We start from the raw sequence: 21,329 nt of genomic DNA, 5'->3' as shown, positions 1-21,329 counted from the left end.
TTGCGGCTTCTCGCTCGCCCGCGGCTCCCGGCGTGCACCGCGCTTCCGCTCGGCGGCTCCTTCCGGTGGCAGCCCGGCGTAGAGGACGGTCGCCAGGTCGTCGGGCCGCGGCGGGCGGCGGGGCTGGGAGGGGGGTACGGGGCCGCCCGCATCCCGCCGCTGGCAGGGCGGACCCTCCCCGCCTCATCCACCCCCCGGGGGGCGGCGGCGGGGGCAGCCCGTGTTGGGGTGGGAGGGGATGGGGGGGGGGGGGGGCGCTGCGGCCTCCCCCTCCCGTTGAAGGGGCCTCAGCGCTGCCCCGTGTCGTTGCGGCGTCATATCGGCGCTGTCACGTCACGTCGGGCGGGTGTGAGGCGTCACCGCCGCGGGTGACACCTCCCTGCGCCGTGAAACCCCGCGCCAAGGTCAGGCGTGGGCCGCGGGCTCCGCGCTCACCTGGCGGGGGGGGGGGATCGCGGGGTTTTTAGGTGAGATCGGGGGGCTTCAGGTGAGATCAGGGGCCCCTGAGAAGCCTTGTGCAGGCAGACGGGTCCATGGGAGAAACCGTTAGCTGGGTGTCTGCCCTTCCCCCGGGCGGGCCGGCGTGGCTCGCTGCTGGAGCGTTTCTTCCTTGGATGCGAGATGCGTTTAGACTCGGCTCGCTTGGAGCTCCTGGCTCACGCCCAGTAACGATTTGTTACCAAGTGAAAAGCAGCACGGAAAGGCTGACTTGAACAAGGGAACGCCTTTGAGTTCAAATACAGGAGGCTGCGGGGATGAAAGGGGAAGAGGAGGACTCATCCAAGGGGAGGGGGAATGTCCCTGAAAAGCCTGGAGCGGTTCGGTGCGATGTGCTGCTCTTCGGAGAAGGGGCAGGAAACCTCTCGACCGGCTTTTCTTTTTTATAGACCGATAGAAAATGGGGTTATTTCGCCTTTGTACATTCGATGTCTTCACCCGACGCTGACTTCCCTGCTGTTGTTTTGTCCCAGCAGGATGTTGGCTTCAAGGGCATTCAGCCTCATTGGGAAGAGAGCCATTTCCACCTCCATCTGCCTGAGAGCCCACGGACACGGTAGGCAGCAACTGCTTTGGTTTTTTAGTACAAGCGATAAAACAAGCACTTCAGAGGAAGAACACAAAAAGCTGATGCTGGGGTTTGGGTGAGAAAAGAATTAGGGTAGAGGGGGTTTGGCGAGGCTGGTGCCTTGCCTGCTGGCAGGAGAGCTGTCTGAGCAGCCTGCGCCAGCCGATGGCATTGCGGAGGTGCGGCAGGGCTGGCTGCCGCTGGGGAGGCGGCAGGAGCCGAGGGCCAGGCAGAAACCGGGATGGAAAAAGCGTAGAGGGCTTCTGGGTATCTGGTAGGGGAGGCGATCAGTGCGACAGCTGGAGACAGAGGTGGCTGAGACGTTAAGAAAGTAATTCTGGATATTACCTTTTATGTGGATTCCCCTTCTGCTTTGTTCTTACACTCTTAAAATAGCACCCACTTTAAGTACTCTCTCTTCTCCCTCTTTCTCCCTGATGAATGCCTCATCTGGAAGTCTTTTCCCTCCAGGATTTCTTAACTGCCATCACCTTTTCGACTGAGCTGTTGGTTTTTTGTGTTGTAACCAGTAAGAGATGTTTGTGCAGGAGTCGGAAGCTTGAACGGGTCTCCCTTCTGTTCCCGTGTGCAGCTGGTGTTGTCAAAGCAGAGGATTTCAGCCTCCCGGCCTATGTCGACCGTCGTGACGTTCCCCTGCCTGAAGTGGCCTTCGTAAGGGATCTCTCTGCTCAGCAGAAGGCGCTGAAAGAGAAGGAAAAGGCGTCTTGGACTGCCCTGTCCGTTGATGAGAAAGTTGAATGTAGGTAGCGGGGGCTTCGGGTAACCTTCCAGCTCGATCCGATGCGGTCTGACCTGTTGCACGTTCATTATTGACAGCTTCTAGGAAGACAGCCGCAGGCGGTGCCTGTTCAGGCGGCTGTTAAACCCTGCTCTTTCCAAATTCTGCTCCGCAAAGGAGCTTTTTTAATTATGCTGGAGCTCCTTGTGTGTACGCGAGTGGAGATCAGTGCTTCGTGTTCCTGGGTGCTGTTTCAAAATGTCAGAAGCGCGTGCCATGGTGTCTGTTATGTACCTGAGGTCAAGTTCAGCAATTTCTTCCTCTTCCAGAAAACGAATAATAATTATATTTGTTTCTTGATTCCCATCTGCTTTCGACAAGGCAGAAAAAAATCTCTTCGTTGCAACAATATGCAATTGTTAGGCCAGCTGAGTCAAATGAACCCTGTGCATTTGAATGTCAATGACCGCTGACCTCGGCGTCACCAAGTTTCAGCTAATTAAAGCGCTGGGCGGGTGTTTTGACTTGCAAATAAAACTGCATCGTCTTTTCTAACCGCTGTCACGGTATGCAAGGGAGAACCTGATCATCAACAGTGCTGCGTCCACTCGTGTCTAAGCGAGAAGGTTTAAAACCCTTTTGGGAGCTGCTCAAATGTTCGTAAGCGCTCTCCAAATCTAACGCGGTTTTGAACTTCAAAGTCCCGTGAGCCTTGGTGGCAAAGCTGCGAGAAGCCTTTTGGGATACAGGCGTTCCCACTGGAATTATTTGTGCTAGGACGCGTTACGGTCAGTAACCGTAGTGGGAGTTGGAGAGAAGGAAGGAGAGCTCCGTTTCGCCTTCTGTCAGCCCTATAATGTAACTTTTGCACAAGTTTACAATAATCTATAAAATGGAGATGAACGGTGACCTGATGGGGGTGCAACGCATGCGGGGATGGAGAAACAACTCGTTTACTTTGGCACAAGTGCCTCGCTCTTGGCACGGGAGAGGCCAGCTGATTCAGAACCTCTTTTAACATCCTTTCCCTCTCGGTCAGCTTTAGGCTTGGGTCACCTCCCTCTGCGGAGCGGCATGTCACCTGCAAGTCGCAGGAAAAGTAGAAATAATGATTTGATGCTTTTGACTTTTTTTTTTTCCCCCCCCAGTGTATCGTATCAAATTTAACGAGACCTACGCAGAAATGAACAGAGGATCAAACGAATGGAAGACCGTCCTCGGTGGAGTACTGTTCTTTCTTGGTGTAACCGGTCTCATCCTCATTTGGCAGAAACATTATAGTAAGTAAACGCCGTACAGTGTTTAACTCTTAAAGGAGGAGCAAGATCAATTGATACCTGATGGGAAATTAGAGAATTCTCCGTAAAGCGCTCCGGGGGGTCGGAATGGTGTAGCCAGCAGCCGTTGCGGTGGCCTGCTGGCAGCTGCTGTTTGTTAGTCTCTGAAAACTCACTTCTGGAGTTGTAACTTCATGGAGATCAGCGGGGAGGTAGCGTAAATATTGAGGAAGCTCGTAGGAAGGTGAGGGTGGTGGAGGGAGCTTTGGTGGGAGGAGAGGAAAGGGAGAGGAAAGGGATACAGGAATGATCCCAGAGCTTCCCCTCCCCGTGAACCCTGCTGTCGCAAAAGCTTATTGCCGCCTCGGTAGTCAACGTTTGGGTTTCTGCCACGTTTGGCTTCCTTCCCAGCTAACGATCCTACCTCGAGGGAGCCCTCCAGCTGCCGTGAGGCAGAGCGCGCAGTTAAATGAGCTGCGCTCCATCTTGAGGCTTCATCCACTCGCGGGGAAAGCAGGAGAGGGCTGTTGTCTCGGTACGAGCCTTTCCCGATGAACGAAACGGTTAGGGAATCGATGCGGGGATGCGGTCTGAGCTGAATGCTTCAGAAACCGGGTGTAGGGAACGTGGGTTTGAAGAGATGGTGGCGTGCGTGAGATCAGCCCTCATGGCTTCGGGGGGGGAAAAAAGCTTTTCGTTACTGAAACTCGTACCTCGGTTCCCAACTCGCTCATTTTGTATCGCGATGTAATTGCGCCTGCTGTTGAATTGCAGTGTACGGCCCTATTCCGCACACCTTCTCTGACGAGTGGCTGTCGATGCAGACGAAGAGAATGTTGGACATGCGGATGAATCCCGTGGAGGGCATCTCTTCCCAGTGGGATTTTGAGAAGAACGAATGGAAGAAATGAAGCAACTCAGTGGAACCTGCTCTGCTTGAATATGAAATGATTCCATCACCTGTGTGTGACCTCGTTGCTTATGTACTGGAACAACCTCTCCACCTACATAGATGCTAATAAATGTCTGGTTAACTTGAAAGTTTCCTTTTATTCGTCTTCAAACGCGTTTGTTGTGGTGGTAATCTGTAGCGCAGGTTGAGGGGCAAAGCTTTCCCAGATGGGCTTGTCGGGGGTGGCGTATCGACAGCGTTAAACGGTTAAAGGGAATGTTTTTGGGGCGCAGCCAGCAGTCCCGCTGCGCGGAGGTCTGAGCTACGTGTGAGGTAAGCAGATCCCGGCTCCCGCAGAGGCTCAGCGTCCCGTAACCGCTCCAAAACCAGCTCCGAAAGGTGGCGGCGCAGTCAAGCGGCGCAGGTTGCGTGGCGGGGATCGGCGCTGCTCCGTCTCTTCGTCCTCCTCCTGTCGGGAACCTGTTCTCAGCAGCACGGACGGGCTGCAGAGCTCGCGCCAGTACCCCGTGCAGACTCGAGCGAGGAAGCGGGAGAACTTAGATGGAGTTCAGCCAAGAACAGGTTCGGGTGAAACCCTGGAGCGTGTTTCACGCCTTGCTTCTTGCCTGAGGGGACCGCAGAGGGGATCGCTGCAGCTGGAGGAGGGACAGAAATGCTGCCTTTAGTGGCAGCATCTCGGAGCTTTTATTAAATGCAGCGGCCTGAACAAGTTCTGGTTCACGGCTTAACGTTTTCAGGGTCTGAGCTAAAAAAGCTGGCGCCTTTGCTTTGCTCTACCGCTAGCTGCTGAATTTCTCCCTCCGGTGTGTCCCCTAGGCTTTCTGCAAACTTCTTCTGCCTTCGGTTTAAAAACACCCCCTGAAGACCAAAACTACTAAACCAAGTTTCAACCTTGGTTTGCTCTTTTCCTGACGACAGGACTGTCGTGGTTTTAAATCTGTGTCTGTATTTAGCGGCCGTGGTGGAAAGCCTGGGGAGTCGGGACTGCTTGTGTTGGCCCGGTGCTGGGGCCGGCCAGCCTTTCCCTTCCTTCAGAGAAATTCGGGGGAAGGTTTTTGAGGTGAGGTGATCTGGTGGGAGTTAAGCGGTGAACTCCCCTTCCTGCATCTGAAAGATCCTTTAGGTGAAATGTTGGTCTCCGAGGTGCTGAGAAGGATGTTCCAAGGATGACAGAATCGCAGACTGGCGATGGCTGCGGGGTTTTCGCTACGCTCGCCGTTTGCTTTTCTCTGCTCTTCGTATAGCTTGTGCCTCTGGCAGGCTGATAGCGCTGATCTGGGAGGGGGCTGGTGAGCTGTGAGGTGTATCTCCTTTGAAAATCGGTGTTTCGAAGCATGTGCTGGAATTGCAGCGCTGCTTTACAGCTCCTCTCACCTCCCTTCCTGGAGGGAGGGGGAGACAGGCTTATCCTTGTGCTCTGTTCGCTGCACATCGCTCGTGCCACGCTCTGGTTCTCGAGGCAAGCGCCTTATTCTGAATTCTCCTCTCATTCCTGTGACTGGGAGGAACTAATGTGACCGGGAGAAAAATCCTGCTGAGCGCAGGGCTTGGACCAGCCCGTAACATCCCAGAACGAAGCTCGGCGAGCACCGCTGGGACGAGGGAGTCGTTCCTCCCAAGGGCCCTCCTCTCCACCCTCCCCAAAAGGCTGTGAAAACCCCAGGGAGCCTGGGAGAGAAACCTGAGCCTCACCACGGCCCCGGATCCTTATTTCATCCTCTCCTGCCCAGCACCAGCCACTCTCCTCGGTCCCCTTCACCTGCTGGAGCAGCCCGCCGCTGGTAAGCGAGCTGAATTTGCTGGGGCTCTGCACGCTCCCCGCCTGCCGCGTGTTCCCCTTCCTCCTGCTCGCATGCACTGTTGGAGGGGGGCAGATCTCTCCATCTGGGATTTTCGGGTGCTTATTTGCAGGTAGCCTTGGAGAACAAGAAGCCACCTGAATCCTGACCCTGGGAAGAGAAAAAACATGGGGAGTGGAATGAGCAAGGTACTGGGGGGCCAGCGGGATGGCGGCCAGCGTGTCCTCCTTGGGCAGGACCTTTCTCCTGCAGCCCAGGGGGATGCTTCTTCCCAGACCGCCACGATGCCCTAAATACAACCGTTTGCATCTTCCTTTTTTCATTCCCCTTCGAAACTTCAAGCACTTAAGAAGGGGAATTAAGAAAGCAAACAGTGATCCCCGGGTTTATATCCGAGGTGATGAGCTAAGTGCCTGCGGGTGGCAGAGAAATGACAGCTGGCTTTAGATGCTCGTCCCTTGGGCGCTAAGGCCATGGCATTAAAATCCTCAGGGCCAAGAGGGGTCCCTGCAGGGAAATTTCCCCCCCTTGCCACCCCCGGGATGTGTCCGTGCCTGGGAGCCATGCGCTGCGAAGGGGGAAGTGGGGTTTTATTGCTGCTTGTTGCTCAGCTGAACTCCAGGGCTAGCAGAGGGGATTGATTTCTGTTGGTATCCTTAAATAACCGCTTGGTATGTGCATTATCCAGTTTAAAATTAGACTCTGGGACAACAACGGAGAGACCAGATCAGGGCAAACTCTCTCTGCACGGCTCTGGTGTGATTTAACAGCGGGGTTTCACCCCCTGCAGATGCAGCCCGACCTGAAAAGTGGCTTTCACAGCCTCTCTGGTGCCACCAAACCCTCTTGGGGAGCCCGGGCTGCCTTTGCCGAGGGCTGGGTTGGTGCAGAGACGTTTGTGTTACAGGATCCAGCTTTGACTTGATGAGATGCAGGGATCAGCATCCCCCTTCTAGTGGGAACAGCTTGTGCTGTGCTGGGCGCAGACGTTTGCTGAATCCAGGTGTTTGCACCCCAGAAGCGGGCTGGGGTTCTGCTGAACAGTAGAGGTGGGCTGGATGTGACCCAGAGCTGTTGAAAACCCTTCCTACAGCCTCTCAAACCAGCTGTCTTCTGCCAGATGGGTCCAACTGGAAACCAGCTCTTCCTTTCTGTGCCCCTGGAAACTGCTCTGGCAGGCTCTTACACCCCGTAAATACCCTGAGCTGCCCCTTTTTCTCCTTCGTAACTCTGCAGCAGTGAGTTAGAGACCAAATTTGCATACTTGACAGCACTTACTGCAACATCCTGGCCAGAAAAGTATTATAAATAGCCTGTGCCTTTGCCCGTCTATCCCCAGCTGGCAGAGGCAACCTTTAAAACTATTTGCAAGAGGTGGTTGCTATAGAATAGCAAAACAAAGCCCAGCCTCAGCAAGCTGGCCTGCCTGCGGGAGCCAGGGCGATGGGGGTTCCCCGCTGGAGCCCCACCTTGAAGGAGGAGGCTGGGGTGGGCTGAGCTGGCTGGGGACTCCAGCCCCCAGCCCTGCCCTTCCAACAGCAACAGGACCAAACGCAAGCCCCCCTTCATTTATGTGCTGAGTTTTCCTGAGCTCTGCAGTCCTGGAGGGGTTTGCGCTGGTGGTTTGAGCGGGACCAACCTTTGATGTTCATTAATGACGATGGTTCACTGATGAGGTGCTTGGTTTATCATTGCCTGGGCAGTTTGCTGCCAGATGCCCTGGTCCTGCTGGTACCACGCGTGCAGCTTCTTGTTCCCGCCGCGTTGGATGCACGTTGTGCCCGGCGCCATCTGAAATCTCCTTTTTGTCACCTCCCAGGTTGTCAAAGGCCTTTACCTCGGGAACATCCGTGGTGAGTGCCTTTCCCTGCTCCACCTCTGCCTTGCTGTGGGATCCCTGGGCAGCTGGCAGGGCTGGAGGAGCCCCTCTCCCTGGGGACCTCAGCATCTTCCAGAGATCCAAAGCCCCAAAAAAGCCCCATCCCAACTGCAAGCGGCCCCGGGCAGCTCTAGTCCAGGAAAGGGACATCCGCAGGGAGCTGTGGCCACCAGCCACGCTGGAGCACCGGGGAACCCCTGGCATGGCTGGAAACCTTCCCATATTTGCTGAGACAGTATTTATAGCGGGCCAACGCCTGGCTTTCTTGCTGGGACCTCTGGCCCCATGGGGAGCAGGGCAAAGCTTGGGTTTCACCCAACAGTGAAGAGACAACAACATTTTCCAAATTAGCAGTAGAATTTCTGATTCTGGGGGTGGTTTTAGGAACCTGCTGGATACCCAGTGCATCCAAGGGGGATTTTGCTTTGAACGAGGTGCATCGTGATGCCCGGTCTCCTTTCCTGCATCGTGCGGGGTGGGAGGCAGCGGGAAGGGGCTGGCCCGGGGGGTCGAGGGTGATGGATAAGGGTTGCTGGTGGGTGCTTGATCCAGCAGATCTCCCAGGAGGGCAGGCAACTCACGTGCCGCTCCTGCTTCCAGACTCTGAAGATCGGGAAAACCTGCTGAGGAACGGGGTGACGCACATCCTCTCCGTCCACAATCGTGCCGAACCGGTGCTGGGGGTGAGTGCCCGGGTGGGGGACTTGGGGGACCACCCCGGGGGAGCAGGGGCTGGGGAGGTGCAGATGGGACGCAGGCTCTTCTCCTGGCGTAGGGCAGAGAGGGGAGAAGCAAGGCTGAATTTGCACCCATTTTACAGCAATTTGCACCGCGCAAGGCTGAATCGCACCCGAAGGGGCTCAGCGCTGGCTTTCGCGGGGTGGGGGGGAGCGGGGTGTTTTGGGGGGCACGGCCAGACGGTGGGGTTTAGGGGGAAAGCGTGCGGCGGCAGCGCTGGCGGGGCCGGGACCCGGCGGGGAGCCCGGTGCTGCCGCGGGGAGAACCGCGAGAGGGCGGCGGCGGCCCGCGGATGGCAGCGCCGGGGCCGCATCCAGCCCGGCCGGGACGGGGGCACAGCGGGACCCGCAGCATCCCCCCGCCAAAACCTCCAGGAGAGGGGTCCCGGGCCTCCCTGGCTTTGCCTGCCTGCTCCCGTCCCCTCCCCGCCGTGGACCCTGGAGCGCTACGGACCCCTCGGGCTGTGGGTGGGGGAAACTGAGGCAGGAGGGAGCTGGCCGGTGGGTTGATGCCAGAGGTGCTGGTCAGGTCTTTTGTGCACCAATCCTGCCTGCACGGACGAATGGAGCCTGCAGCAGGAGGAGCAGCCCCCCGCGGGGTCCGCGTGCGGGGATGCTTGGGCCCATGCCACTCATAGAATAGTTTAGGTTGGAAAAGACCTTTAATATCATCAAGTCCAACCGTTAACCCAGCGCTGCCATGTCGCGACGGATGGATGCATGCAACTTGCGCTTCATCCCGGTGTCAGACCCGCTGCCAGCTCCCAAATCCCAGGATGCTGCAGAAGGCAAAGGGGACTGCCGGGGCCCCTCGTCCTTTGGGGCCACGCTGGGCAGGGAGCCCCAGCAAAACACCAGCTTGAGCCTTTTCCCTGCTAAGGCATTGAGTAACGTGGAGGGGGGAGAGAGAGAAGGAAGGAGGCTGAATAAAATCGGTGCAGAGAAACGGCTCGTGGCTGGAGAAGGGGCAGCAGCTGGGGCTGGCAGAGCTCAGGCCACTGCCAGACGGGTAGCAAACCGCACGGCAAGCTTACAACACGGAGCAAGCCGCCGGGCTGGCGAAAAGGGGAACCGGAAAGGCATGGTGGGTTGAGCAATGTGTCAATCACGGCCCCGGGTCGGGAACCGCAAACCCCAGCACCGTTCCCATGCGTGGCCCAGCTCCCTGAGGCGGGATGGGGGCACCCGGCCCCGCAGGGAAGGGGAAGCCGCTGGGAGCCCGGCAGTTAATCTGGGATTGGGGTGCAGGTTGGGGTTTGGGGAGGAGCTGGGTCATTTCGGCTGCTCTGCTGGTTGGCATGGTGGTTTTGCTGGCACGGTGGCTCTCCTTGCCGCGGGGAGGTCGGGCTGGTGCCAGGCATGGCAGGGCACAGCCAGGTTTTGGGAAGCCACAGCCCATCATGGCTCATCCTGCAAAACCTGCCGGCGTTTGCTTGCTGGTCCCCGTGCCCCTGCCTGATGCAGGTCCCCTTCCACCCGCTGAGCTCCTGCCTGCAGCCGCCATCCCCTGCATCCCGGGGAGCTGTGGTTTGGCCGGGGGTGCGGATGAGGAACCCCACGGCTCTGTTTTTCCCCCCGCTGCCCTGGCCTCTCCGGCAGCTTCTCTGGGTGGGGAGCAGCCGGCTGGCACGCCACGGGGAGCCGGCAAGCGGCACATCGCTGCGGCACCGCATCCCCGTCCTGCGAGAGGCTGCGGGATGGCGGGGGCGAGCGTGGGACGGGGCTGGGGAGGATGGATGGGACGGAGAGGAGATGCATGGGAAAGCCCGCCCGCGCTCGTCCTCGCAACGTGGGTCTTTCCAGCACAGAAATATCCCCGTGCCTGTCCCACTCTGCCCCTTCCCTCCTTAAATGATCAGCTTTGTCCAGCCTCCCGATTTGCCCTGGGCTGGAGGGAAGCAAGGGCGGCCCGTGGGTTTGGGCTGCATCAGCCCAGGGGGGACCTTTCGGCAGTGATGCCACAGGGAGCTGATGGAGATGGGGCAATCCCTGGTGCTCGGCCGTTTTAGCTCTGGCTGGCAGGATTTCCACCCATTTCACTAAGAAAGTTTAGAAAAAAAAAAAAACCAACAAACCTCAGATGAAAAGGATCTAATTTTAGCTCAGAACAGGGAGGATCGAGGAAGCGATGTTTTAAAGAAAGGAAAGTAATCTGACCTACGCCAACATGCGGCAGGATGATTTATTGTGTATTAAAAGGACCGGGAGGAAATAACTCATTGATGAGAGTGACTTCATCAGTGCGTGTTCGCACACGTCTTCCTGACGGGGCTCGCCGGTCAGGGCCCCGGTGAAGGGGTGGCTCAGTTTTGGGGGGCTCCTGAGCATCGTAGCAGTTCCCCACAGCCTGGCCTCTCCTCTGGGCTGAAATGGGGTGGAAATAGCCTGGGGTGGGCTGGATGCGACCCTTCACGGTTCTCCCTACCCGTGGGGAGCAGGGTGATGGCACCCGAAAGCAGATTTCAGCTTTCCTGTCACCAAAGGTTCAGCTGGGGAGAGGGAAAAGAGAGCAACGGGAGATTTCGTGTTTCTTGAAAGTATCTTACTACCACAACCATCTTTGTATTGCAGGACATGACCTACCTCTGTATCTCAGCCTCAGATTCATCCAGTCAAAACCTGTAAGTCGTTTGCCATCCTTTTGCCTCCCAGGGCTGCGTTTTGGTAGTTATCAGTCAATAAGTGATCGAATTCTGCAGGGCGAAGGTTCAGTTCATTCATGCCGCAAAAACTTGGTATCATTGCTGAGCTTGACAAAAGCTGCGGTTAATTTTCAGGCAGTAAATGGCATTTGTAGGGCTTAAAATCTGTTTCTGTGTTTGTTTGCAGTCGGCACATGTAATTTTCCATCAGATTTCAGGATTATTCTACTGGGCAGGGTTGAAAATTGGAGCAGTTTTTATTGCTTTAGAAAGACAATGATTTGTGTCAGTCTTCCAGACATTCTCCTTGGAAAGAGAAATAAAATATTTATTAAAATGAGTATTCCCCCCCCCCCCCCCCCAAAGCATAGATACTCCTAAGTCCTTTAATGATGCTCTCGAGATGAAGCTGGTGAGAGGTGCTTTCATGGGACGCGGTGCTGGGGTGCGATGGGCGCAGGCGCTGCTGGCACCGGGGGCATCCATAAACCATCCTTTGCAACCAGAAAATGGATGACTCCGAGGGATTTTTCTCACCAGTCAAACCCTAAAAAGGATCAAAACTTCATGCAGAGTGACCAGAGCGAAGGCCGTTGGTGGAGGTGCTGGTTTTCCAGCATCCTTGGGAGCAGCCGTGCCTGGGGGTGTGATTCTGCTTGCTCATGCTCCCGCTGAGCGGAAAGAGAAGCTTTACAAGAAAGCCCTGCCTCAGCAAGAACAGGGTTTTTTGGTTGTTATTTTTTGTCTTCTCTCATTTCTTTGCATTTGTGGCATGTCTACCAAAAGGGGGAAAAAAAAAAGATAAGACTGGCTGCCGGAAGGAAGACTTATTCAAGGAACTATTTTCTGCTTGTCAGTTTATGCCTTGGATTTCATAATCCTCGTGAACTTCATGTCCTGCAGAGGAGATGCTTGTGACTCAGGACCTCAGTATCTCTCAGCATTACCAGGCTCCACGCCCCAATCCCACGATTCGAGGCTGGAAAAGCATGGGGAGAGCTTTCCTCTGCCTGGCCATGGGGAAAAAAAACCCCCGTGGAATGGGTGAGGATGGATGGGGTGGCTGAAGAGCTCACCTGCCTCCCTCCGGGATGGTTTGGGAGAGCGATGCTGTGTGCGTGGAGCGGGCTGGAGGCTGGTAGCAAGCGTGCCGAGGGAGCTGGAAGCAAAAGCATCGTGTCCTTGCAAGCAAGGTGCATCCTTGCTGGTCCCAGTCAAGGGGCTGAAGGGGAGGACTGGGATCTGGAGAGCTTGGACCTGCGTAGGCAACACGTGCAGGCCCTGGGGGATGCTGTCTGCTCTGCCAAGATAAGTAGGATGAGGAGAAATCCCCCCAGACAAGCTTTAGGCAGGGAAAGGCCCCCCCAGAGGGTGATGCTCTGTTTGCTACAGTGGCCAAGGAGGCGGCACATCTGTAGCCCACGAGGAGCAATGGACTTACATTTCCTTCCAGGGCCAAAAGGCTCAATATTTTTCGTATGACCACACCTTCAGAGACTCCCCCATTTCTCCTTCTCTTCTTGGGCAGCAGAACCCCCTTGAGATTTTTGAATATGTCCTTGGCTGTTTTTTTAGAAGGCGCCTGAGCCCAGCCCTTCCAGGAAAGGGTAAAGAGCAGCCTCCCCTTCAATCCCCCTTCCAGGGCAGGGAGAAGAGCATCCCCTTCAATGGGCCAACAGGGATGGGGGAGGTTTTGGAGGGTTCTGCTTTGTCCCTGCAGGGAAGCCAGCTCTGAGCCCTGGAGGGCTCCCAGGGGAGGCTGTGCGTGGAGCGAGCCCTCGGCGAGGGGCAGGGGGGGAAAAACTCTGCGGTAGCTCGTGCCTTGGCTTCTGAGAAATCAGGGAGGCTGTGCAGGCGTACGCCCACCCCATCACGCGGAGGCAGAGGAAGTCCAGCACCGGCGCTGGGGCAGAGGCGCTGCCGGCTCCCGCGCTCGCTGCCGGACAGCTCTGGCTTGGCTGTGCCAAAGGGACCCTCATCTTCTCCCGGAAAAGCCAGGGTTGTGTGGTCACCAGCAGCTTAAGTTACCCAGAATGAGGTTTTTCTGCCTCAAAACTCCCCCAGGGCTTGGTGGGACCATGAGGGTGAGCAGGGATGGGCAGCATTTATTGCAAACACATGCCGAGGAGACGAATACCTGGCTCGGCGTGGGCTCTCGGAGATGCCCACTGTCTTCGAGAGGGATCAGCAGTGGCTTCCAGCATCCCATGCCATGATGAGCAGGAGAGATGTGTCTCACCAGAGCCTGCATAACCCTCCCACAAACACCCACCTGTATCTCATCGGTACATATGGAGTTATTTATCCCATTTTCTAGGTCTCCATGCCTTCAAAAAGACAGGTGCTGCTCATATTGCTGAGTATCCAGGTCAGAAGGAGAGAAGCACCATAGCACATTGCAGCGGAGCTGCCAGAAAGCCCTGGCTCCCTGACCTGCCCCGTTTTGCTGTGAAACTCGCTGGTTAGGGTTAATGTGCTCCCTCTTTCTTGCTGGCAGTTACTGGTTATGCTTTCAGGAATTCAGGCAGTTATCCGGGAACAAGCCCGTGTTGTTGCTGGCAGCCCTGCCTCCTGGCACGGGCACCTCTCCGTGCCCTCCCTTGGGTTGGAAGGGGCTGAAGGGGCTGCTTGGGGTGAGGAGGGGAAGGGAGTGGCACCATTTTGGGACCTGCAGGCAAAACATCTTGGGAGCCACCTTCTCCCTGCCTTCTTCCCTGCTGACATCTTTTCCTTGGAGGGAACTGGGTGGTTTTGGCATCGTTTGGGAACTAGGGGCGAGCCGATGGCTCAGGACAACCTCTGGCATGGGGATGTGCATGTCCCTTGGGCACAAGATAACACCTTGCCCTTGGAGGCTGTCTCCCTGGGGTCCTCCCTGAGCTGGTTTGGCTGATGGCATCACCCTGCTCCCATCCCGATGCCTTGGGAAGCAGGAAATCCCCCGGAAAATATCCTAGGTCATTTCCTTCCTAGCAGATGAAGATCAGCCCCTCTGCCTTCGCTTGGCAAGGGAAGGATCTCCGCTCCCACCCCACGCCGGTGGCCCCAGGGTGGTGGGAAGTCCTGGGTGGGGGACACAACTGCTGTTGCTGGCGTGGCCAGGCACCTTGCAGGGGTGGGCAGCCCTCCCACCCTCACCTCCCTGCCTCTCTCTTTGCAGGCTGCAACATTTTAAGGAGTGCATCAAGTTCATCCATGAATGCCGGCTCGGTGGGGGAGGCTGCCTCGTCCATTGGTGAGAGCTGCTGTCACCGCCTCGTGTCCCTGCTTCACATCGGTCCTGTGGGAGGTGGGGATGGGCTCCCAAAAAGTGTCCTTGACGTTGAACGTCACTTGTGGTGGGGAGGAAGAAGAGAAGAATAGCGGGAGGGTGACAGGGGAAGGCCTCCGCTCCTGAGATCCATGGGGATGGGTGGTCTGTGCACCGAAAACCTGAGCATCCAAAGAGCTGGGACAGGCTAAAGGAGGGGACAGGGGGAAGCCACCTGCCCAGAGCCACCAGCAGTGGCTCCCTGTCCACACGGCTCCTTACCCCCACCCAACCCGTGGCTGGGGAACCCTGCTAGCACCCCAGCAAGAGGGATTGCTCATGGGAAGATGCATCCCATGGGCATCCCTTGCTGCGGGGCCGCACCAGCCTCCGTGGTGGGAATACCTCTCCCTGACACTGCTCCCTCGCGCCATGCCAGCCTGGCTGGGGTCTCCCGCAGCACCACCATCCTGGTGGCTTACCTCATGACGGTGACCGAGCTCGGCTGGGAGGGCTGCCTGGCTGCCACCAAGGCCGTGCGGTCCTACGTCAGCCCCAACTTTGGCTTCCAGCAGCAGCTGCAGGAGTACGAGGAGACCTTGCTGCAGGAGGTACCTCCCGCGCCGACGTCACCTTATATATGTGTCTGCGGCGTTTGCAAGCAGGCACGGCTCTTTTGCATGCAGCTCACTGCAGGGGCCAGCTGTTTGCCTGAGCTGGCCTTTGTGCATGCTATTTATTACCTGGGGAATTTGGGTTTTGCATGCAAAAAAAAAAAAAAAAAAAAAAAAAGAAAAGATAAAATTAAAAAAAAAAGAAGTGCCTAGACATTATGCGAGTGCACTTAAAAAAGCTCTTTAAAACCCCAGTGCTTTTCTCGAGAGTTCAGTTAGGACACAGCGGGAGGGACAGGCGAGCATCAGGTCCCTGGGGAGTGCCGGGAAGGGTGCTGGACCAGTTCCCAGGAATGCAGTGCAGCGGGAGCCGGAGGCGGAAGAGGGCAGAGGAGAGGGAGGAAGGCTTTTGCGAGCGGCTTCGGGATGCCTGGGCGTGCTTGGATCTGGCAGGGCTTCCTCTGACAGCAAGCCCTTTGCTTTTAGAGGCAGGCGACGGAGAGAAGCAAGTGCTGATGGAGAAATTCTCCTCTCCCCTCCCCAAAATGATGCAGAGCAGCAGGTTTTAGGGGGGCAGAAGCCCTAGCTGGGTGGGTTCCCGTCCCGTGCAAGGGAGGGATGTTGTCGTAGCTGAACCAAGCTGGATGCTGGCAGATGGGAGCGACAGTGGCATGTTTACTCAGGAGAGCACTAGTTGCAGAGATCAGAGCTGCACTTTTGACCTGGAAAGCCTTCAAAAGCAAAGGGAAAGGCCTTTAAAAGTACAGCTCCTGCCTGGCTTACTGGCTGCCCTCCAGCCTCCCACATTGGTTCCTGCTCCTCCGCCCAGTCCCGAGCTCCACAGAGATTGACTGTGGTGCAAAACTGCCCCGGGAGGGCCCAGGGGCCACAGCTGGACCTCTGCAAGGAAAGAGTAACCCACAACTTGGCGTATACAAGGCACCTCGCAGCCCCCATCACCCCTGAACTTGGTCCCATCCCTGGAGGTGAAGCCCTCCCACCCGTTGTAGCCACGAACATCATGCAATGGCCCCATGGCAAACGGCGGTGGAGACCCATCGGTCCCTCCGGCCACACCGAGTGGTTCAAGGGGATTTCTCTCCTCCCAGGAGAGAGGCAGGGACAGCATGTGACATTGGCCCAAATGTCAGCCCCTTCCCCGCTGCCAAGTTCCCTTCCTCGGGTGCCAGAGGGAGCGGGCAGGCGCTGTCACAAGGGACGCAGCCCTGCCCCGTTATCACTGGCTTGCAAAAACACCCGCGGAGGAGGGTGGAAAATGGTCCAAGGGATTACAAAACACCCACAGTGCTGGAGATTCCCTTCAGGGCTTTCCCCAGCCGGGCCAGCTCTCCCTAACCCTTCTCATGCTCTGGCCACGTCCCAGCACAGACAGTGATGTGGGGCTTGCTGTGCCCCCCGCTCTATCTGAACTATTCCTCCTGCCTCCCAAAATCCAGGCTGGGCTCAGCAGACACTGGACTTTCTTCCCTTTCCCTTAGATGCTGCTTTTTCATCACTTCAAAGTTTTGCCGGGGGCTTTGCAAGCATTTCCCAAAGGCAAAGCTGGCGTGGCAGCACTTGGATGTGTTTTTCTGAGCTGTGGGGTTTAGCAAGAGCTGCCTTTTACTTGAAACACCCCACATTCCCCACAATCACAGCATCGGGGAGGGAAGCTGTGGACGGCCCTCGTGGGCGGACTGCTGCTAGCACGGCCCCGGAGGCAAAGGCTGGGTGCTGGAGCGGGGAGTGCTCTGGTGTTACTCACCCGCAGCTGCATTTGAAGAAGGGGCAGAGCCAGGATGGATGCTCCAACCCTTGCCCCTGCACCCTCCACCTTTGCAAGAGGAAGGGACTTGCGGGCAGCGCGGGCAGGTCAGCCGAGGTGGATGGCTGGGTGTCTCGTGGGGTGGTGGGTGCCGTAGGCATTCACCTGCGTGGCCAGGAGCCCGTGGGACCCAATGCCGCATGGGTCCTGTGCCTTGCTTCATGCCAAGCAGCAGTTGGCTCGCTTACCTTGGCTGTGGGAGGTCACACCTTGCTCCCGTTTGTGGCTTTGGGGTGGTTTTCCATGTGTGTAGGTAGGATGCAGGAGCAAGGGTACTGTGACCTGAGCTTCAGCTCTTGCTGAGGACAGAAAAGAGGTCAAATTTCCCCATTTAGCCCAGCTGTCATCATGGCAGGCAGCAATTTGGAAATGCAGTGCTTGGCAGCAGACATAGATAAGGGCTGGGCAGGCTGCTCAGGAGGAAAAGCCTCATTTCTTGTTGGTTAAAACCTGCGAGGAACAGGTCAGTCCTCTTGGGGACCTCCTGGGGACTGTGGGCAGGCATCCCTCAGTGCCTCGGTTTCCTCGATCTGCAGCAGGGACCTCAGATGGGACCCCGGGAGGGAGAAATGAGGAAGATGCTCTCTGGGACTGGCCAGCTGGCCCCTCGCCGCAAGAAGTGCGCCTTGAGCGTGCAGCCGTGTTTTTGAGCTGGCAAATGGTGTTTATCGGGGCTAGATGGATAAAGAAGGAAGGAAGGGACCAAGAGCAGCAGCAGAATGATGGGTGAGGTTAGAAAAGGAAGTATGCGAGTGCAGAGAAGACAGTGTGGATGTGAGAGAGGGCACAGATGGGCATTTGGGTGATGGACCCGTCTCCCCCTGCCCCAAGGTCCCCCCATGGTGCTGGCACACTGTGGTCAGGCTGCCTTTCCCCACCCAGTGCCATCCCAGATGGGACGGGTGCTCTGGGCCCTGGGAGAGAGGAGGAGCGCAACGGGTTAGTGGTCAGCGCTGGAGGAAACGGGCTGTAACCACTTCTTGCTCTGGCTTTACAAGGAAATGCCTGGCAGCAGCAGCAGGGTGCTTCCCCCAGCCTCCCGCCGGCTCCTTCCCTCCTTCACTAGATGGTGGGAACCAGCTCCAAGGCTGGCCAGTGGGTGCCGAGCCTCGGTGGGTGCCAAGCCTTGGTGGGTGCCGAGCCTTGGTGGCCAGGCTGGTCTCCCCATGGAGCTTCATCCCTCTGAGCGGTTTGCACAGGAGGGATGTTTCCCCCCATGAGTAGGTGGCGTGGACGCTTGACCCAAATCCTGTCCCAAATCCTTGGGGACTCACTTCCCAGGGGTTGTTTTCTAGCAAGGAAATCAGGCCTGGCTCTCGGGGGTCGACCCCAAACAATGGGTCTTCCTGCTTGCAGGAGGCGAGCGCGCCACAGCCGTGGTGAGTCCTGCTGTCTGAGGGAGTGGATTTGGGAAATCCAGACATTCCCAGTGGAAATCCCCTCTGCCCAAGCTGACTTTCCCCAGCTGCAGGAGGAGGGAATGCTGCCAGGGTCAGTCTCAGACTTTATCCTCTTGTGGCTCGTGGTCCCTGTGCCTGCAGCAGCCCTGGCAGGACAGGGCTGAGCCACCCATCCCGCTGTCCTGCATCCCGCACCTTTGCTGTGATCTCAGTGGCTCCTGGCCGTGGGGTGCTGCCGTGGCGCCCCGGGAAGCTGGAGCTGTTGTGGAGGCATCTTGCCCTGGGGGTGCCGAGGCTGGGCAGCTCCTGGGGGCTGCCTGCCCTCTCCCTCTGTTTCCCCCAGCTGCACCCCATGCCTGTCCCAGTGCTGCCCCGTGTCAGGGCTCCGATGTTCAGTCCCTCTCTGGACCCTTTGCACCTGCAGGCTTCGCATTCCCGACTCTCTGCCCTCCATCCTTTTGGTAAGGTGTTTAGTGTTGCTGGGCATGCTCTTACCACCCGTCCCAGTAAGTCCTGCTTGCTGGACCAGCTGGTTCCCAGTTGCTTAGGAAGGCGGCAGAGCCCTGCCCGCTCCCCGTGAGCACCGTGCAGCTGGCACAGCAGGTCCTGGCAGGGCTGCCCATTCCTGCCCACACTCTCAGGTGCTGCAGTCAGGCCTCGTCTGGCCATTTCTCATCCCAGCAGTAGCGGGAAACATTTCTACAGACCGTCTTTCGCTTCCCAGCCACCTCCGGACCTCAGCCTGCTGCCAGCTGGCGCCCAGCCACCGGCATGCTCCTGCCGCCGGAGCAGACTTTGCAGCTGGCTGCAGCGATGGGGGGGACGAGAGGCACCCTCCAACAGCCCGGCGGTGAGCAAGACGCTCTGCAAACAAACCTGCCTCAGCATGCAAGAGCCGACTTGGCCGTGCAGCTTGTGGCAGCGAGCGCAGCTTGTCCCCACACTGCCACAGCAGGGAGAAAGCGTGGGGAAGCTTTTCTTACAGGAATTTGGGCACACAAGGAACAGCAGCAGCTTCTTGGCAATGAAAAGTAAATAAAGCTGCTGTCCCGGCTGCAGCCTGCATGAGAAGCTGAGGATGCTGCCAGCTCTCCGTCTGTGCTGGGCTGGGGATGCAGGGAACGCTCGGTCGGGGGGAACCATCGCATCTCTCGTACGACACGGTTGTGTCGCATGGCATGTGAGCTCCTGCAAAACTGGGACCTTTCTGCTTGCTGGCTGTGGCTGGGGATCCCCTGGCCTCGTCCAAGGCTGCGGCTGGGATGCAGCAGGCATTGCCCCGGCTTGGCTTGCTGCTTTCCACCGGGGCTGTTGCAAGCCCCGGCTCTCGAGCTGGGGGTGTCTCAGCCCCCAGTGACCCTGACAACCTCTTTTGGCTTTGTCCTGGCAGTACCGCGCCTGGATCCGCCGCGACTATGGCAGGAATCCGTTCAAGGACCAGGAGGAGCTGCAGCATTTGCTGGCCCAGCAGGAGCAGAGGCAGAAGGAACAGCAGCTGGGGAGCAGGGAGAGCTCCTGGCTTTACTCTCCAGCTCCCACCAACCCGCTCCCCTACCACGCAGGTGGCACCGGCAGAAGCAGATGGATGAACAGATAAGCAGCCGGCTGCTTAAAGGCAGACGTTGGCCCTGGGGCTTGGAAAACTCCGTATTCCCTTTGCCAAGTGCCCACGGGGGGTTCATGTCTCGGGCAGCAAACAGCCAGTGCTGGCCTCGGCCGCGGGCTCAAGGATCGGGGCGGGGCGTCAGGACTCACAGACCCTCTCCGCGGCTGCCGGCTCCGTGTATACCTCTGGGCAAGTCAGTTAATTGATGACAGTGTCTTGCTCTGTCCCGTTCCCCCATTCCCCAGTGGATTGCGGCCACTTTTCCATTACCCATAGCAGCAGCAAGCCCCGTCTCTCCCTCCAGTGGCGTGGTACCCAGGTGCTTCTCCAGCAGGGCACGAGGGTGCCAACGCAGACCTTGGGAAGCCAAAGCAGGATGAGATGGAGAGAGGACACCTTGTCTCCTCTTTGCAGTGAAGCTGGGGGCCAATGCAGCCTGCGAGGTTGCCCTGAGGAGGGAGGGACGTGTCCTGGGGTGTGGGGTCCTGACAAGCCCGGCTGTCACCCCAAGGGATGGGGAAAGAGGCCGCAGGCTGAGCTGCTGCTGGGGCTACAGATGCTCCTTGCCGTGTTTGGACTTTCCTGGTCAGCCTGGTCCTGGCCGATGTCTGTCTGGCATTTTTCTTAACCCACCCCGCCAGGGAGGGGGGAAATCCAGTGGTGCTGGAGGCTGCCCGTCCCCACCGCCTCCATCCCCGGAGCCGGAGCAGGTTTGGGTTTCCCCTGCCGCCCGACCTGAATGTCCCCGCTTGCAAAAGAAACCAATTGCTCGATTGGACTCAGTCGACCCACAGACCAATTTAACGTTGTCCCTCTCCAACAGCCTTTTTAATGTTGAAAGACCATGACCGTGTCCCTTTTTTCATCCCAGACTCATACACCATGTTTCCAAAGCACAGCCTCGCTGCCTTCCTTTGCCAGGACTCCCCACATCTGTCTACAAGGGAGGTCCCAACCCATCAACACAGCCCTTCGACACTGAACCCTTCAAATCTTCCATGCCAGCTTGGCATTTTCCTATAAATACCTTGCCTGGCTTCTCAAAAATATCTGTTCTGCAATCCATTCTGAGAAAAAAAAAAAAAAAAGGTCCTTAAAATATTTCTAGGAATTCCCTTAATGAAAATTTCTGGGTACTTCGAGTGTGACAGTGCCAGGGGTGACTTGCCCAACCCCTAATAAAAAGGAGAGTGATTAAAACCATGAGAATGGCTGGTCTTGATTTGTGGTGTTCCTGGTGGGAATGGAGGGATGGACTGATATGACCGCTCTGCCGCCGTGTCCTGTTTCCTATTTTCTTGATGAGAACCATCAGCCAAATTAAAAGTTTTAAAGACTCGATGTTTAGCTGTAGCGTATAGGATTCTGGGAGAAAAATTACGGGGGCTTTTTCCTGTCTTTTTACATTGAAAAAAGAATGTGTCTGCTGTCTGTTATTCTCCATGGAGGTACACCATGGTTCGTACCTGCAGCCCACGCTGTGTGGGAAAAAGCCCTGAGCAATTAATGAGATCAAGGACCATAAATGCTGTTGATGGAGCGGACTGAAGGGAAGGTGAGCAAACCAGGTCAATATTGTGTT

The 21,329-nt window shown here is 57.1% G+C and overlaps 2 protein-coding genes across 3 annotated transcripts; both read left to right on the top strand.

Annotated features, from left to right (window-relative positions):
* Nucleotides 1–36: 36 nt before the first annotated feature.
* COX4I1 (cytochrome c oxidase subunit 4I1) lies at nucleotides 37–4,123 on the top strand. Of its 2 annotated transcripts, none has more exons than XM_087740104.1 (5): nucleotides 37–96; nucleotides 975–1,054; nucleotides 1,659–1,826; nucleotides 2,954–3,085; nucleotides 3,857–4,123. In XM_087740104.1, the coding sequence occupies exons 2-5, from the start codon at nucleotides 976–978 to the stop codon at nucleotides 3,991–3,993; spliced, it is 516 nt and encodes a 171-aa protein (XP_087596230.1). In that variant the 5' UTR covers nucleotides 37–96; nucleotide 975; the 3' UTR covers nucleotides 3,994–4,123. The 2 variants fall into 2 exon arrangements, with proteins under 2 accessions (XP_087596230.1, XP_087596231.1); XM_087740105.1 differs by lacking the exon at nucleotides 37–96 and adding an exon at nucleotides 266–404.
* A 1,524-nt stretch (nucleotides 4,124–5,647) lies between these two features.
* LOC104023583 (dual specificity protein phosphatase 22-A) lies at nucleotides 5,648–20,784 on the top strand. The gene is made up of 8 exons (XM_009477427.2): nucleotides 5,648–5,776; nucleotides 5,907–5,982; nucleotides 7,614–7,647; nucleotides 8,274–8,356; nucleotides 10,982–11,031; nucleotides 14,213–14,287; nucleotides 14,742–14,913; nucleotides 19,532–20,784. Exons 2-8 carry the CDS (start codon nucleotides 5,962–5,964, stop codon nucleotides 19,736–19,738), a joined length of 642 nt encoding a protein of 213 aa, XP_009475702.1. The 5' UTR covers nucleotides 5,648–5,776; nucleotides 5,907–5,961; the 3' UTR covers nucleotides 19,739–20,784.
* Nucleotides 20,785–21,329: the final 545 nt, after the last annotated feature.

The sequence above is a fragment of the Nipponia nippon genome, unplaced genomic scaffold (assembly GCF_047370975.1).
Source record: "Nipponia nippon isolate SJK-2023a ecotype South Korea unplaced genomic scaffold, ASM4737097v1 scaffold_7, whole genome shotgun sequence".
NCBI lineage: Eukaryota > Metazoa > Chordata > Aves > Pelecaniformes > Threskiornithidae > Nipponia > Nipponia nippon.
Note: the sequence above shows the minus strand (reverse complement) of the source record. Positions and strands in the feature narration are given on the sequence as shown.